Source organism: Podarcis muralis, chromosome 2, assembly GCF_964188315.1.
Source record: "Podarcis muralis chromosome 2, rPodMur119.hap1.1, whole genome shotgun sequence".
NCBI classification, from domain to species: Eukaryota; Metazoa; Chordata; class Lepidosauria; order Squamata; family Lacertidae; genus Podarcis; species Podarcis muralis.
Window position 1 is genome coordinate 126089815 of NC_135656.1, and position 13409 is coordinate 126103223.

Consider the following 13409-nt stretch of genomic DNA (forward strand, 5'->3'; position numbering starts at 1 on the left):
AGTCAACAATCCTACTGTTAAGGATTGGAAAGCTCTGAAACGCATAGCGCGGTATTTGAAAGGCACTATGCATTACAGACTGAGATTTAACAATCAGAAGTCTGGTGGTCTTGAGATTTTTGCAGATGCAAGTTTTGGAAGTGACACTACAGACAGGAAAAGTACGTCTGGAGTTTGCTATAAGTACAATCAGGGTCTATTTGATTGGTCATGCAAGAAGCAAACAACAGTTAGCTTAAGTACTTGTGAAGCTGAACTGAATGCACTGTCTTATTCACTTAAGGATTGTGAATGGTTGTTACAATTGTGCAAAGACATGAAAATTCCTGTCAAATGTCCAATCCAGGTTTACCAGGACAACAAAGCATGTTTGGCTTTGCTGAATTCTGAAGGTTGTAAGCAAAGCACGAAGCACTTGCAATTGAAGGTGCAACATGCTAGGGAACGTATTCAGAAGGGACTCGTAACGGTGTCCTATATGCCAGGTAATGAAATTCCTGCTGATGTATTGTCCAAGATTGTATCAAGGGATCAACACTGTACCTATGTGCAGAAGTTGGGTTTGTACTGATATTGTACCAACACGCTGCCCAGTGATGTTCACAGAAAGGGGGAGGATGTTGGTTTCTGCTTCCCTCACTGAGCAGCGAAAGGGCTTGTCACGAGACAGGTGTTTACATTCCACAGTCTGTACTGTTGGAGTTTTCTCACGGGAAAGGAGACTGGATATGACTGGATATGACGTACACTGGTTTCCTGTTTTCTCACTGTTCTTTGCAGTTCAGTGTGATTCTCTCCGTGCTTTAGAGGAGAGAGGATGCATTTTCTGCTCCGGCAGAGGCAAGATGTCTTTCTGTAATATACCAGCTTTGAACTGTAAATAAAGTAATATAGAGCATGTTGGCACGTACTTTTCATCATTCCGCTGTGCACGGGACACTGCTTATCCCCAACACTTCCTTCCTGGACGCTTCGGAGGCGGACCCCTCGGACTCTTCCCCCTCCCTTCGGCGGGCTTTAGGACCTGGCTCCCTATCCGGGCTGCTCATTGCGCCACCCTCTTGTACATTTGAACTTGGCACGCGCGCGCTGCCTCTGACCTTCCTTTTGACCGTTTCCTCGCTCTCTGATGCAGGCGTGGCTAACCCTGACTCATGTCCTTCCGCCGACGGAAAGCTGCCTGATGCCGCTGCCTGGGACTCCTCCCCCCTACTGCTCTCCAGTGGGGACGCTGGTCCCGATTTCCAGCTGCTGCTCTCTGAGTCCCCTCTGGCCCCTCCTTCCTGAGGTGTTCCCTCTGGCAACCCCCTAACTCTGATCACGGGAGCCCCTTTCTGTGAATCCTCCGATTCGCTGGAGAGACTTAGAGACCTCGGGCGGCTCTCATCGCTCACCTCCCCCTCGGATTCCTCCCCCTCGGTCTCTAATTCCTCCCTCTCCTGTCCCTCTGCTCCTGAGCCCCTGACATCCATCCCCCCCTCGAAGCCCCCCCTTCCCCCCTCCCCTCCTTCCGGTGTGGGTACTGGGTGCTCCGTCGTAGCGGGGGTGAGTGCCGGATACAGTTCGTCCCCCGTGTTGTACAGCAAACCGGCCAGGTCTGGTTCGTTCTCCGTGCACTCGTTGGCGTCGATCTCCTCTGCTTCCATGTCTCTGCCTTCGTGTTCGAACCCCACGTCCTCCCCCCACACGTCCATGTCCGTCTCGCCCTCGTTCCCCTCTGAGGGTGATGTCTGCCCCGGACCCCCCAGCCACTTCCTGCGCCACTGCTCCTCTGGTCGATCGTCCCACCAATAAGAGCGGTCTGAGGCAGACCCCGCGGGTGAACCCTCCGGGGAGCGTGTGTCTGGTGCCGGTTCCTCGTCCGAGGCGAACCCCTGGAACGTGCTGGCTGAAAGTGTGGGTGTGAAGAGCCAGTCGTCGAAATACTCGGCTGGCATGGGCCTGTGTGGGAAGAGGGCATGAAATTCGTCCTTGAGCAGAGGCTCCTCCAAGGCATAGTCCGGCACCCAACTGTTGGCACTGGCCGGGGTACCCTCTCTGGCTAGGAGATATTCTACTCCCTCTCCCCCCCATCTCGAGTCTAAAATCTCTGTGACCTCGTTGATGCGCCCCCCTCTTGGCGCCCCTCCCTTTCTGGGCCCTTCTCTTAGCGGGTCTGGCGCTGTGCCTGGCTCCTGAAATAGCTAGTTCTAACTGCCTCCTAAGCTGTTCGTGGACTTCCTGCAACTCTGATGCTAAGGCTTCCGCTGCCTGTGGCTCCCCCTCCCCCACTCTCTCTAAACCCGGGAAGGTTCTGGGATGCCTCCCGTTGTTGGCGAAGAACGGCGTCAGCCCTGTCGACACGTGCTTCGTATTGTTGTAAGCGAACTCTGCGAGGGGCAGGTATTCTACCCATGTGGTAGGCTGCTGATTGGCGTAACATCTCAGGTACTGCTGCATGATGGCGTTGACCCTCTCCGCTTGTCCGTTGGTCTGCGGGTGTCTCGCCGACGCTAGGTTGATCTTGACGTTCAGGATGCCCATCAGCTTCTGCCAGAAGTTCGAGATGAACTGTCGCCCCCGGTCGGAGAGAATAGACCGTGGCAGACCGTGGACTTTAAACACGTGGTCTATGAACAGTTTGGCGGTCTGTTCCGCCGTGGCCACCTTCGCACACGGAATGAAGTGTGCCATTTTGGTAAACATGTCCACCACCACTAGCACTGCTGTCTTTCCCCTCGAACTGGGCAGGTCCGTGACAAAGTCCAGGGCCACCCTCTCCCACGGCTCCGATGGTGTCTGCAATGGTTCCAGCAGCCCCGCCGGCGGTTTGTGAACTGACTTTGCCCTCTGGCAGGTGTCGCATCTCGAGACGTAATCCGCTACTTCCCCCCGCATCTTGGGCCACCAAAAGTCTCTGGCCACTAATTCCACCGTCTTTTCTTTGCCAAAGTGCCCGGCGGTGGGAGCGTCGTGTAGCTGCTGCATTACCCTTGCGCGGAGGTCGTCTCCCGGCACGTAGAGCGCTCCCTTGCGGATGAGTAACCCGTCTCTTATCTGGAACTCGTCGTCCTTCGCCGTGCCCTTGTGCACCTCCTCCATCTTGGTCCGTGCGAAGGGGTCCTCCTGCAGCGCTTGACGCACGGCGTCCAGGTCCACGGTTGCCGAAGCGCATGCCCAGGCTTCCGGTGCGAAAATGTGCTTGGCCGCCGCCGGTGCCGCTTCCTCGAGGTATTGCGGCTTTCTGGACAATGCATCTGCCATCACGTTGTTGTCGCCCGGGATGTACTCTATCTTGAAGTCGAAGTCCGCGAAGAACTCCGCCCATCTAATGTGCCTCTGGTTCAGGAACCTCGCCGTGCGCCAGTACTTTAGATTCTTGTGGTCCGTGCGGACCTGCACTGTGTGTCTGGCTCCGATAAGGAAGTGCCGCCATGCCTTGAACGCTGCATGGATGGCTAGCAACTCCCTGTCCCAGATGGTGTAATACTGCTCCGACTTGCTGAGCTTCCTCGAGTAGAAGGCGCACGGTCTCCAGTCCCCCTGCTGGTCTTGTTGCAACAGGACGGCTCCCACTGCTCTGTCTGAGGCGTCCGTCTCCACCCTCATCGGTCGGCTGGGATTCACATGCAGCAGCTGCTCTTCGGACGCGAAGAGGCGCTTGAGTTTCTGAAAGGACTGCTCCGCTTGCTCCGTCCAGATGAATTTCTTCTTCTTGGAGCTGAGCGTGTCGGTGATGGCCGCCGTCTGCATAGCGAACCCCTTGATGAACTTGCGGTAAAAGTTGGCAAAGCCGACAAACCGCTGGACTTCCTTCCGATTGCGCGGGCTTTTCCAGTCCAATACTGAGCGAACCTTGGCGCTGTCCATGGCGAGCCCCTTGTCCGACAGTTTGTAGCCCAGGAAATCCACCTCCGTCATGTCGAACTGGCACTTCTCCAGCTTGGCGTACAGCCTGTGCTCCTTCAGTCTCTGCAGAACTTCCCTGACATCCCTCTCGTGCGCTTCTCGCGACTCCGAGAATATCAGGATATCGTCCAGGAAGCATACGCACTTCTTGTAAAGGAGTCCCGCCAACACGTGATGCATGAAGGCTTGAAAACAGTGAGAGCCATTTTGTAATCCGAAGGGCATAACTCTGTATTCGTAGGTGCCCAGTGGCGTGAACATGGCCGTCTTCCACTCGTCGCCCTCCCGCATGCGAATCAGGTTGTACGCCCCTCGCAGATCCAACTTGGTAAAAACGCGCCCTTTCCTCACCGTCGCGAGCAGGTCGTCTATTTTGGGCATGGGGAAGGCCGAGGGCCTGGTCTTCGAGTTTAAAATTCTATAGTCCACCACCAGCCTCTTTTGGGGCGTATCCCGCTTCTTCACAAAGAATACTGGGCTGCCTCCCACCGCTTTTGACTCCCGGATGAACCCGCGCTTCAAATTGTGCTCTATGAACTCCCTGAGTTCCTGTAGTTCATCCTCAGACATGGAATACAGTTTCCCGGTTGGCAGCGTCGCCCCCGGCAGGAGGTCGATCTTGCAGTCATAGGGTCTGTGCGGGGGCAGCTTGTCCGCCTCTTTCTCACAGAATACCTCCAAAAATTCCGCATACTTGAGAGGCACTGCTTGCAGCGTGCCCAAATGTAGCTGCGGGTCATCCTCTTCCCCTTCTGGGCTGGGTAGGATGCAATGTTCCGCACAGTAGGAGGAGCCAAAAGTCAGTTGGCGTTGGTACCAAGCCAATGCTGGGCTGTGCCGGTGCAGCCAACTCATGCCCAAAACTACGGGCGTGTCCGACAATTGGGTGACGTTGAAGCTGATGACTTCCCGGTGATTCCCAATTTGCATCACCATAGGTGGAGTCTGCTGTACCACCTGCCCCCCCAGCAGTTCCCTGCCATCTACTGTGACCACCTTCAGGGGCAGTGTGGCTGGCAGTAGCGCTATGTTGTGTTGCTGAATAAACTCCAGTCCTATAAAGTCCGCATTACTGCCAGAGTCAATCGTAATAGGCACTTCTAAGGTGAGTCCATTGGGTAGCTGGAGCGATGCGGTGAGCTGCACTACTGGTTTGGGCGGGAGGGGGTCTGTGGGCTGCAAAATCTCTGGGGACTTCTTCATTGACTTGTCTGGCTGGGCCCCAGTGCCTCCGTTTCCAGCCAGACTCCGTCGTTTCCCTGCTGTGGTCCTCTCTGCTGATTTGCTTCCATTACTGTCAATGAAGCTGCAGTGTGCTTGTGGAGCCTCTGGGGACACTCTTTCGCCATGTGCTGTCCACTGTCGCAGATATAGCACTTCCTGTTCCCTCTAGGCGGCTTCGTTTTGACTGCTCCCGGTGTTAAGGCTCTGGTTGCTGACTGAGCCCTAGCACCGCCAATCTCCATCGGCTCTTCGCCCCCTCCCTGTGGAGGCATGGACTGCGCACGCGCTGCATCCCTGGGCAAGAGGGGGGGCCCTCTCGCTGGTGTGCGTCCCCAACGCCCTTCTTCTCTGCTCCATGGGCGTTCTTCCAGCCGCACACCCACTGTTAACGCTCTTTCAACCACTTGCTGAGTGGTTGTGGGTCTCTCCCCCCTTGCGATCTCATCCTTGATCTGCAGGCTCAACCCCTCCCAAAAGAGGTCTCTAACAGGCGGAGAATCCTTATCCCAACCCAGGACGTTGACTAATGCAAAAAAGCGGGAATGAAATTGCCTTACGCTGGCTTTCCCTTGTCTTAGCCCAAATATGTCCTTCCGGGCAATGTCAACGTCAATGTTTGATAAAAAGCAGGAATCCATTGCTTTAATGAATGCATCTGCGCTTCGGAGCGCTGGATCCTTATCTCTCCACAGACTGTGCAGCCATGCTTTCGCGTCCCCTTGCAGATGAGACAGAATAAACCCCACCCGCTCTTGCTCATCTCTAAAGTCTTTTTCCAGCAGTTTCAGCGCAAACTGCACGTCTGCTCGGAAATTGGGGTAGTGCTGTAAATTCCCATCGAACTGCGATACAAGGCTGCCTCCTCTCCTGCCCAACCCAATCCCCTCGGATCTGGGTCCCGGTTGCCCCTGCTTCGCAAGCACTTCCAACCTGGCTTGGAGATCTCTGCAGGCAGCAGCCGCTTCGTCTTCTCTCTTCCTGGATGCGATTACCTCCGCGTTGAGTTGTGTCACCGCATTTTGCAAGGCAGCTATTTGCTGTTCGGTAGTCATTTCGCCTGACTCTTGTGAGCTCGCGAGGCACCAGTCTTCTTCCCACGCTGCGTATACTCACGCAGCGACTCCTTCGGTGAAGAAAACTGATGAAAAGGTGAGACGGAGCTTACTGTCAGAGACTGCCTCCAGGTCCCAGCTCACAGAGGACCAACGCTAGCCAGCGGTAATATACAAAAGTCTTTATTAAAGTACATTGTCCATTTTCAAACCCTAGCGTGCGCCTCTACGTCTAGACACTAGACCGGCGAAGCTCCGTCTGAATCTCCGCCCCCTGTACACCAGTTTAAGACCCTAGCCTTACTCCACCTTTTCCGTCTCTCTTTCCGCCTCTGGGTCCTACCACCCCCCGGGGTCCCTTCCTTCCTGGACGCTTCGGAGGCGGACCCCTTGGACTCTTCCCCCTCCCTTCGGCGGGCTTTAGGACCTGGCTCCCTATCCGGGCTGCTCATTGCGCCACCCTCTTGTACATTTGAACTTGGCACGCGCGCGCTGCCTCTGACCTTCCTTTTGACCGTTTCCTCGCTCTCTGATGCAGGCGTGGCTAACCCTGACTCATGTCCTTCCGCCGACGGAAAGCTGCCTGATGCCGCTGCCTGGGACTCCTCCCCCCTACTGCTCTCCAGTGGGGACGCTGGTCCCGATTTCCAGCTGCTGCTCTCTGAGTCCCCTCTGGCCCCTCCTTCCTGAGGTGTTCCCTCTGGCAACCCCCTAACTCTGATCACGGGAGCCCCTTTCTGTGAATCCTCCGATTCGCTGGAGAGACTTAGAGACCTCGGGCGGCTCTCATCGCTCACCTCCCCCTCGGATTCCTCCCCCTCGGTCTCTAATTCCTCCCTCTCCTGTCCCTCTGCTCCTGAGCCCCTGACACATACGGAAATCTTTCTTTGTGTGTGAGTTTTCCTTTCATTTTTGGCTGAGATACGAAAGGATGTCCGCTCTCTCGCCGGGCTGATTTATGCTTTTCTTCTCATTAAAGGCTGTTGGAGATTAGCAAGAAGCCTGCATTCAGTCTGATTTATTATCCACACACAAGGCAACACTTTCTACCGCTGCAGAACTCTGCTAAGGACTCTGCTAAGAGAGCTCAAGTTTTTCTATCGGCACAGGCGTCCATCGGCGCAGCAGAAGCGTGCCGGGCGCCATCTTATCTCAGCAGGTCATGGAAGATAGCCAAGCTTTGGAAGCTGTTGCCACGTCGTGCCTGTGTGTGTGGGAGAAGCTAGCTGGAGCTCCTGCCTAACGTTTGAGGCAGCAAAGCTTGCTGGGGAGGATCTCATCTTCAGGACCGGGTGCCAAGAGGAGCTGCTGTTACGTGAGTAGGCTCAGCCCCGGGGGAGAAGATGGCAGATGGACAGGAGTCATTCTCAGTCCCCTTTGAAAAATTAAATGCGAGTAACTGGGAGGAGTGGTCAAGGAAGTTGAAGGCCTGGCCAAGGGTCAAGGGTCTGTGGGAGGCGATCCAAGGGCCCCCACAGCAAGCTGCAGCCGGAGCTGCAGCAGCCCAAGCCTCACAGAGAAAAGACCAAAAAGCCTTAGGAGCTATCGTGCTCAGTTTGGAGGGCTCACAGCTACCTTTGGTGGAGGGTCTTGAGACTGCTCATGAGGCCTACCAGGCACTAGAGAGAGTGCACCACAAGACCACAGCTGGGGCAAAGATCCACACCACCAGAATCTTGTTTGAGCTGAAGCTGCGTCCTGGTGATAGCATCAGACAGCATGTGACTAAGAGGCTCTCTGTTTTCAACAAGCTGAGACTGTTGCAAGTCAACTTTACTGAGGAACTGAAAGTTTATATTTTGCTCAGCTCTTTGGACAAAAGTTATGACAATTTGTGTCTAACTTTGGAATCGATGATTCCAGCGGATCTTACGCTGCAGTATGTGACTGGTCGTTTGTGTGACGAGGAGGAACGCCGTCTCAGAGAGGGCCGAGCTGGCTCAGGGTGCCCTGCCGGTAACGGGGGGGGGGGGGGGGCAAGCCAGAAGGCACAGTTCAGGCTTTTTCCACTCGTCGTTGTTTTGTCTGCAGGTCAGTTGACCACCTGCGTCGGTCCTGTCCGAGGAGAGCCAGAGAGGCCGGGCAGGATGTCTCCAAGGTCGCTTCCCATGGCAGTCAGCCAAGTCCTCGTGGCAGCCAGCCAGGTTTCCATGGCAGCCAGTCGAGGAGAGGAGGCCAGCGTGGGAATGCGAAGGGAGGACGTGACAGAGGAAGTGAGAAGGACAGTTCTTCTTATCACCTTGCTGCTGCCTCCATGGCAACGCTAAAGAACAACTCCAGTGAGGGCAGCATGCTGCGTTGGGTCATCGACTCAGGAGCCAGCCATCACCTGATGCCATCGCCATCTAGTGGTGAAATGTGGAACTGTTTCAACTGGGAAAACAGTCACTCTTGCTGATGGCTCACAGAGACAATTAACCACTGTTGGCAATGTGTTTGTTTCTTTTTTACAGGCAGAGCTGGAAGTCTACATTGTGCCAGGAATGAAGTGTTGTCTTTTATCTGTATCTGCTCTTGTAAAGGAGGGTTATAAGGTTTGCTTTGAAAATGATGTCTGTTCTATTTCCAGGGGTGGGAAACAACTGGTCAATGTTGCATGTCAGAACAACCTTTGTTCTGGAGACACCTCTGGAGGGTAAGGGGAACGCTGAGACCGCACAGGCGCAATGTGCTAATGTTCCCACACATGATTCGTGTGCTCATTTGTGGCACAGGAGAACGTCACACAGCTGTTGGAAATATATCCAGAAGTTGCCAGAATGCACTGAGGGTTGCAAGATGAAACCATGTGGTAAATTCTTGGATTGTTTTTTTTTTAAAATGATATTTATTAAAAGTTTAAAAATTACAGAAGAAAAAGAGAAAACAAAAAATTACATTACAATACATAAAAAAATAAAAAATACAACAATAGCAATAAAAAACAACACATCCAATATTCCATATCTTTATCTTTCATTTACTTGTTTCATCGACCTCCTCACACCTCCCTTTTTGTATTCTAGTTTAGTTTAGTTATTTATTTCAGCGAATTCTTTCCATCTTTCTCTGTTTTTATTGGATGATTTATCTTAACAGTCTAACCTATTAATTAACTCATCAAATCCTTTTCATCTTTCACTATATTCTGTCGTTCAATTTACCTTAATTTATTTTAACCTTATCTTACCATAGAATACCTTAAAGCTTAAAACTTAATACTTATTTATACATAACTCCTTATATCATTTCTGCTAAAGTCAAATAGTTTCATTCCAACATTTTTCCTAATACTCATTAATTTTACCCTAATTCCCAAAATAAAATTTTAAAATCTGGACAGTTCAAGTCCAGAACCAAGCATTTGGACATACGTTTCCAGAATGTATGTCAGTGTCCAAGCAGGTTGGATATGGCTCAAGTATTGTTCGAGCCAGGAGAACCTAGCTGATGGGTTTACTAAACCCTTGACCTTCCAGCGACATGGGGAGTTCTGTGAAGGGTTGTGTTTGGGGTGAGTTATACTCAGTTTCCCTCAGGATGCGAGACGAGAGGCGGTGTGAGGAGAATCAGAACTTACAGGGTTAAACAGTTCTGTGTGACGTCTCACATTCTGAGGCGTGGTTTGGTTCACATACGGGAATCTTTGTGTGTGAGTTTTCCTTTCCTTTTTGGCTGAGATACGAAAGGATGTCCGCTCTCTCGCCGGGCTGATTTATGCTTTTCTTCTCATTAAAGGCTGTTGGAGATTAGCAAGAAGCCTGCATTCAGTCTGATTTATTATCCACACACAAGGCAACACTTTCTACCGCTGCAGAACTCTGCTAAGGACTCTGCTAAGAGAGCTCAAGTTTTTCTATCGGCACAGGCGTCCATCGGCGCAGCAGAAGCGTGCCGGGCGCCATCTTATCTCAGCATTACCCCCAGATTCACCTTGTTTAATTGCATGACTGGGGTCCGGGGTCCTGGGAAAGCAGCCAAACGCCATAGGCAATCACACCAGAAGTCTTATCCAAAGTCTTTTTTATATTTTCTCTCTGATAGTAAGAGCTGACAGTGAAAAGGAACTCTCTCAGAAGGGGGTGGACCTTCATTGGGGGTTTTTAAGAAGACGTTGGATGGGCATGGATGCTTGAAATGAGATTTCTGGAGGGGGCTGGACTAGATTCTGAATCTATAATTCTATACTTCACCCTGGTGTGAGATCTTAAATTGACTTTTGAACAAGTGAAATTTTATACACATTCCATGTGCTGATATGCTTTCAACCCCGTATGAATTATTTGGTGGGCCATGAATGAATCTTTTCCCACATTCCAAACACTAAGATGTTTTCTCTCTTGTATGGATTCTTTGATGGGAAGTGAGATTGGTGCTATGACTGAAGCTCTTTCCACATTCTAAGCAATGATAGGGTTTCTCCCCTGTATGAATTCTGTGATGGGAAGTGAGATGGGAGCTATTAGTGAAGGTTTTCCCACATTCGAAGCACTGATAGGGTTTCTCCCCTGTATGAATTCTGTGATGGGAAGTGAGATTGGTGCTTTTACTGAAGCGTTTCCCACATTCAAGGCACTGATAGGGTTTCTCCCCTGTATGAATTCTGTGATGAGAAGTGAGATGGGAGCTATTAGTGAAGCTTTTCCCACATTCGAAGCACTGATAGGGTTTCTCCCCTGTATGAATTCTTTGATGGGAAGTGAGCTTGGCGCTTTGACTGAAGCGTTTCCCACATTCGAGGCACTGATAGGGTTTCTCCCCTGTATGAATTCTTTGATGGGAAGTGAGCTTGGGGCACTCCCGGAAGCTTTTCCCACATTCGAAGCACTGATAGGGTTTTTCCCCTGTATGAATTCTTTGATGGGAAGTGAGATTGGCGCTTTGACTGAAGCGTTTCCCACATTTGAGGCACTGATAGGGTTTCTCCCCTGTATGAATTCTGTGATGAGACGTGAGATGGGAGCTATTAGTGAAGCTTTTCCCACATTCGAAGCACTGATAGGGTTTTCCCCCTGTATGAATTCTTTGATGGGAAGTGAGCTTGGCGCTTTGACTGAAGCGTTTCCCACATTTAAGGCACTGATAGGGCTTCTCCCCTGTATGAATTCTTTGATGGGAAGTGAGATTGGCGCTTTGACTGAAGCGTTTCCCACATTTGAGGCACTGATAGGGTTTCTCCCCTGTATGGATTCTTTGATGGGAAATGAGTACACCACTCACACGAAAGCTCTTTCCACATTCCAAGCACTGATAGGGTTTGTCCCCTGTATGAATTCTTTGATGAGAAGTGAGAGCACCACTCAAACGAAAGCTCTTTCCACATTCCAAGCACTGATAGGGTTTCTCCACTGTATGAATTCTTTGATGAGAAGTGAGAGCACCACTCAAACGAAAGCTCTTTCCACATTCGAAGCACTGATAGGGTTTCTCCCCTGTATGAATTTTTTGATGGGAAGTGAGATTGGCGCTTTGACTGAAGCGTTTCCCACATTTGAGGCACTGATAGGGTTTCTCCCCTGTATGAATTCTTTGGTGGGAAGTGAGTTCACCACTCACACGAAAGCTCTTTCCACATTCCAAGCACTGATAGGGTTTCTCCCCTGTATGAATTCTTTGATGGGAAGTGAGGTCACCACTCACACGAAAGCTCTTTCCACATTCGAAGCACTGATAGGGTTTCTCCCCTGTATGAATTCTTTGATGGGAAGTGAGACTGGCGCTTTGACTGAAGCGTTTCCCACATTCAAGGCACTGATAGGGTTTCTCCCCTGTATGAATTCTTTGATGAGAAGTGAGAGCACCACTCTGACAAAAGCTCTTTCCACATTCGAAGCACTGATAGGGTTTCTCCCCTGTATGAATTCTTTGATGGGAAGTGAGACTGGCGCTTTGACTGAAGCGTTTCCCACATGTGAGGCACTGATAGGGTTTCTCCCCTTTATGAATTCTTTGATGGGAAGTGAGTTCACCACTCAGCCGAAAGCTCTTTCCACATTCCAAGTACTGATAGGGTTTCTCCCCTGTATGAATTCTTTGATGAGAAGTGAGAGCACCACTCAAACGAAAGCTCTTTCCACATTCCAAGCACTGATAGGGTTTCTCCCCTGTATGAATTCTTTGGTGGGAAGTGAGATTATTCTTCTGAATGAAGCTCTTTCCATATTCCAAGCACTGATACAATTTCTCTCCACTGTGACTTCTTTGGTGTAAAGTGAGACTGTCCCTCAGAACGAAGCTCTTTCCTTGATGGGAGTTCGATTGGGAGCTCTGACGGATGTTCTCTCCACACTCTGAATACTTATATGACTTCACCGCTATGTGGATTCTCTTGTGCTCCCCCTTGTTCTTCCCTTCTGATTCATCACCATCTGCAATGAACAGAGAAGATAATTAGAGCCTCAGGAAGAAATGGAGCTAAAGTTTATTGGACAAAGTTAATGAATGCTTGTGATAGAGGAAGAACTGAATGGAGTTAGATGTGAGGCCTTACTATAGTTTTCACTTCCTTAGTTGGCTGGTATTAACAGAGATATTGCTTGGCATTTATCTGGACTAGATTTTGTTTGGCTCAATCCTGGAATCCACTCCATCTCCAAGGTCAGTCATCTTTTTAGTCAATCAAATGCAAACAGAAGCAAAAACAACAAACCTGACAGAAGTTACTTCAACTTCCCTAAAAACTCTGAAGCTCTGGGTAAAAAATATTGCAGAGGTATAAATGTGATTTATGAGAAGCAGCAGGCTAGTCTAATAATTAATAGTGTCAAGACAGAATGCTCTCCAGTGGAGAAGGGCACCAGAGAAGGATGTCCTCTCTCACCTTTATTTTTTATACTAACATTAGAAATATTGTTGTCGGAAATAAGGAAAGCCAAAGAGATCATAGGCATAACATTGGGAAAAGAGGTTTATAAGATCAGGGCCTTTTCAGATGATGTTTTGTTAACAACAGAAGAACCAGAAGCAAGTATCGCTAAAGAAAGAAAGATAATATATGATTTTGGCAAGGTGTCTGGCTTTAAAATGAATATGGAAAGGACAAAACTTATGGTAAAAAATATGCATAAAGAACAAGAGCAAAAAGAAATTCAGGAAAAGGTTGGCTTACAGATTGTTAAGAATGCAAAATATTTGGGTATAGATCTAACTATGAAGAATATCAATCTGTACAAAAATAAAGGGAAGTCTTCTTTCTGCACATAACTGTTAGTCTCTTTCTGCACAAAACTGCTCCATTTTGGGGAAGCCTTGCTCCTCTTTTCTCTT

At 50.3% G+C, this 13409-nt stretch overlaps 1 protein-coding gene and 1 long non-coding RNA gene across 3 annotated transcripts in view; one reads left to right on the plus strand and one right to left on the minus strand.

Annotated features, from left to right (window-relative positions):
• LOC114592664 (uncharacterized) overlaps window positions 1-13409 on the plus strand; it is a 97039-nt gene that overhangs the window by 79255 nt on the left and 4375 nt on the right. The window lies entirely within an intron of this gene.
• LOC114592649 (uncharacterized) overlaps window positions 8973-13409 on the minus strand; it is a 207434-nt gene continuing 202997 nt past the window's right edge. The window contains exon 3 of the mRNA XM_077923124.1: window positions 8973-12511. Within this exon, the coding sequence (XP_077779250.1) occupies window positions 10467-12511 (2045 nt within the window). The 3' untranslated portion in view covers window positions 8973-10466. The remainder of the gene's footprint in view (window positions 12512-13409) is intronic.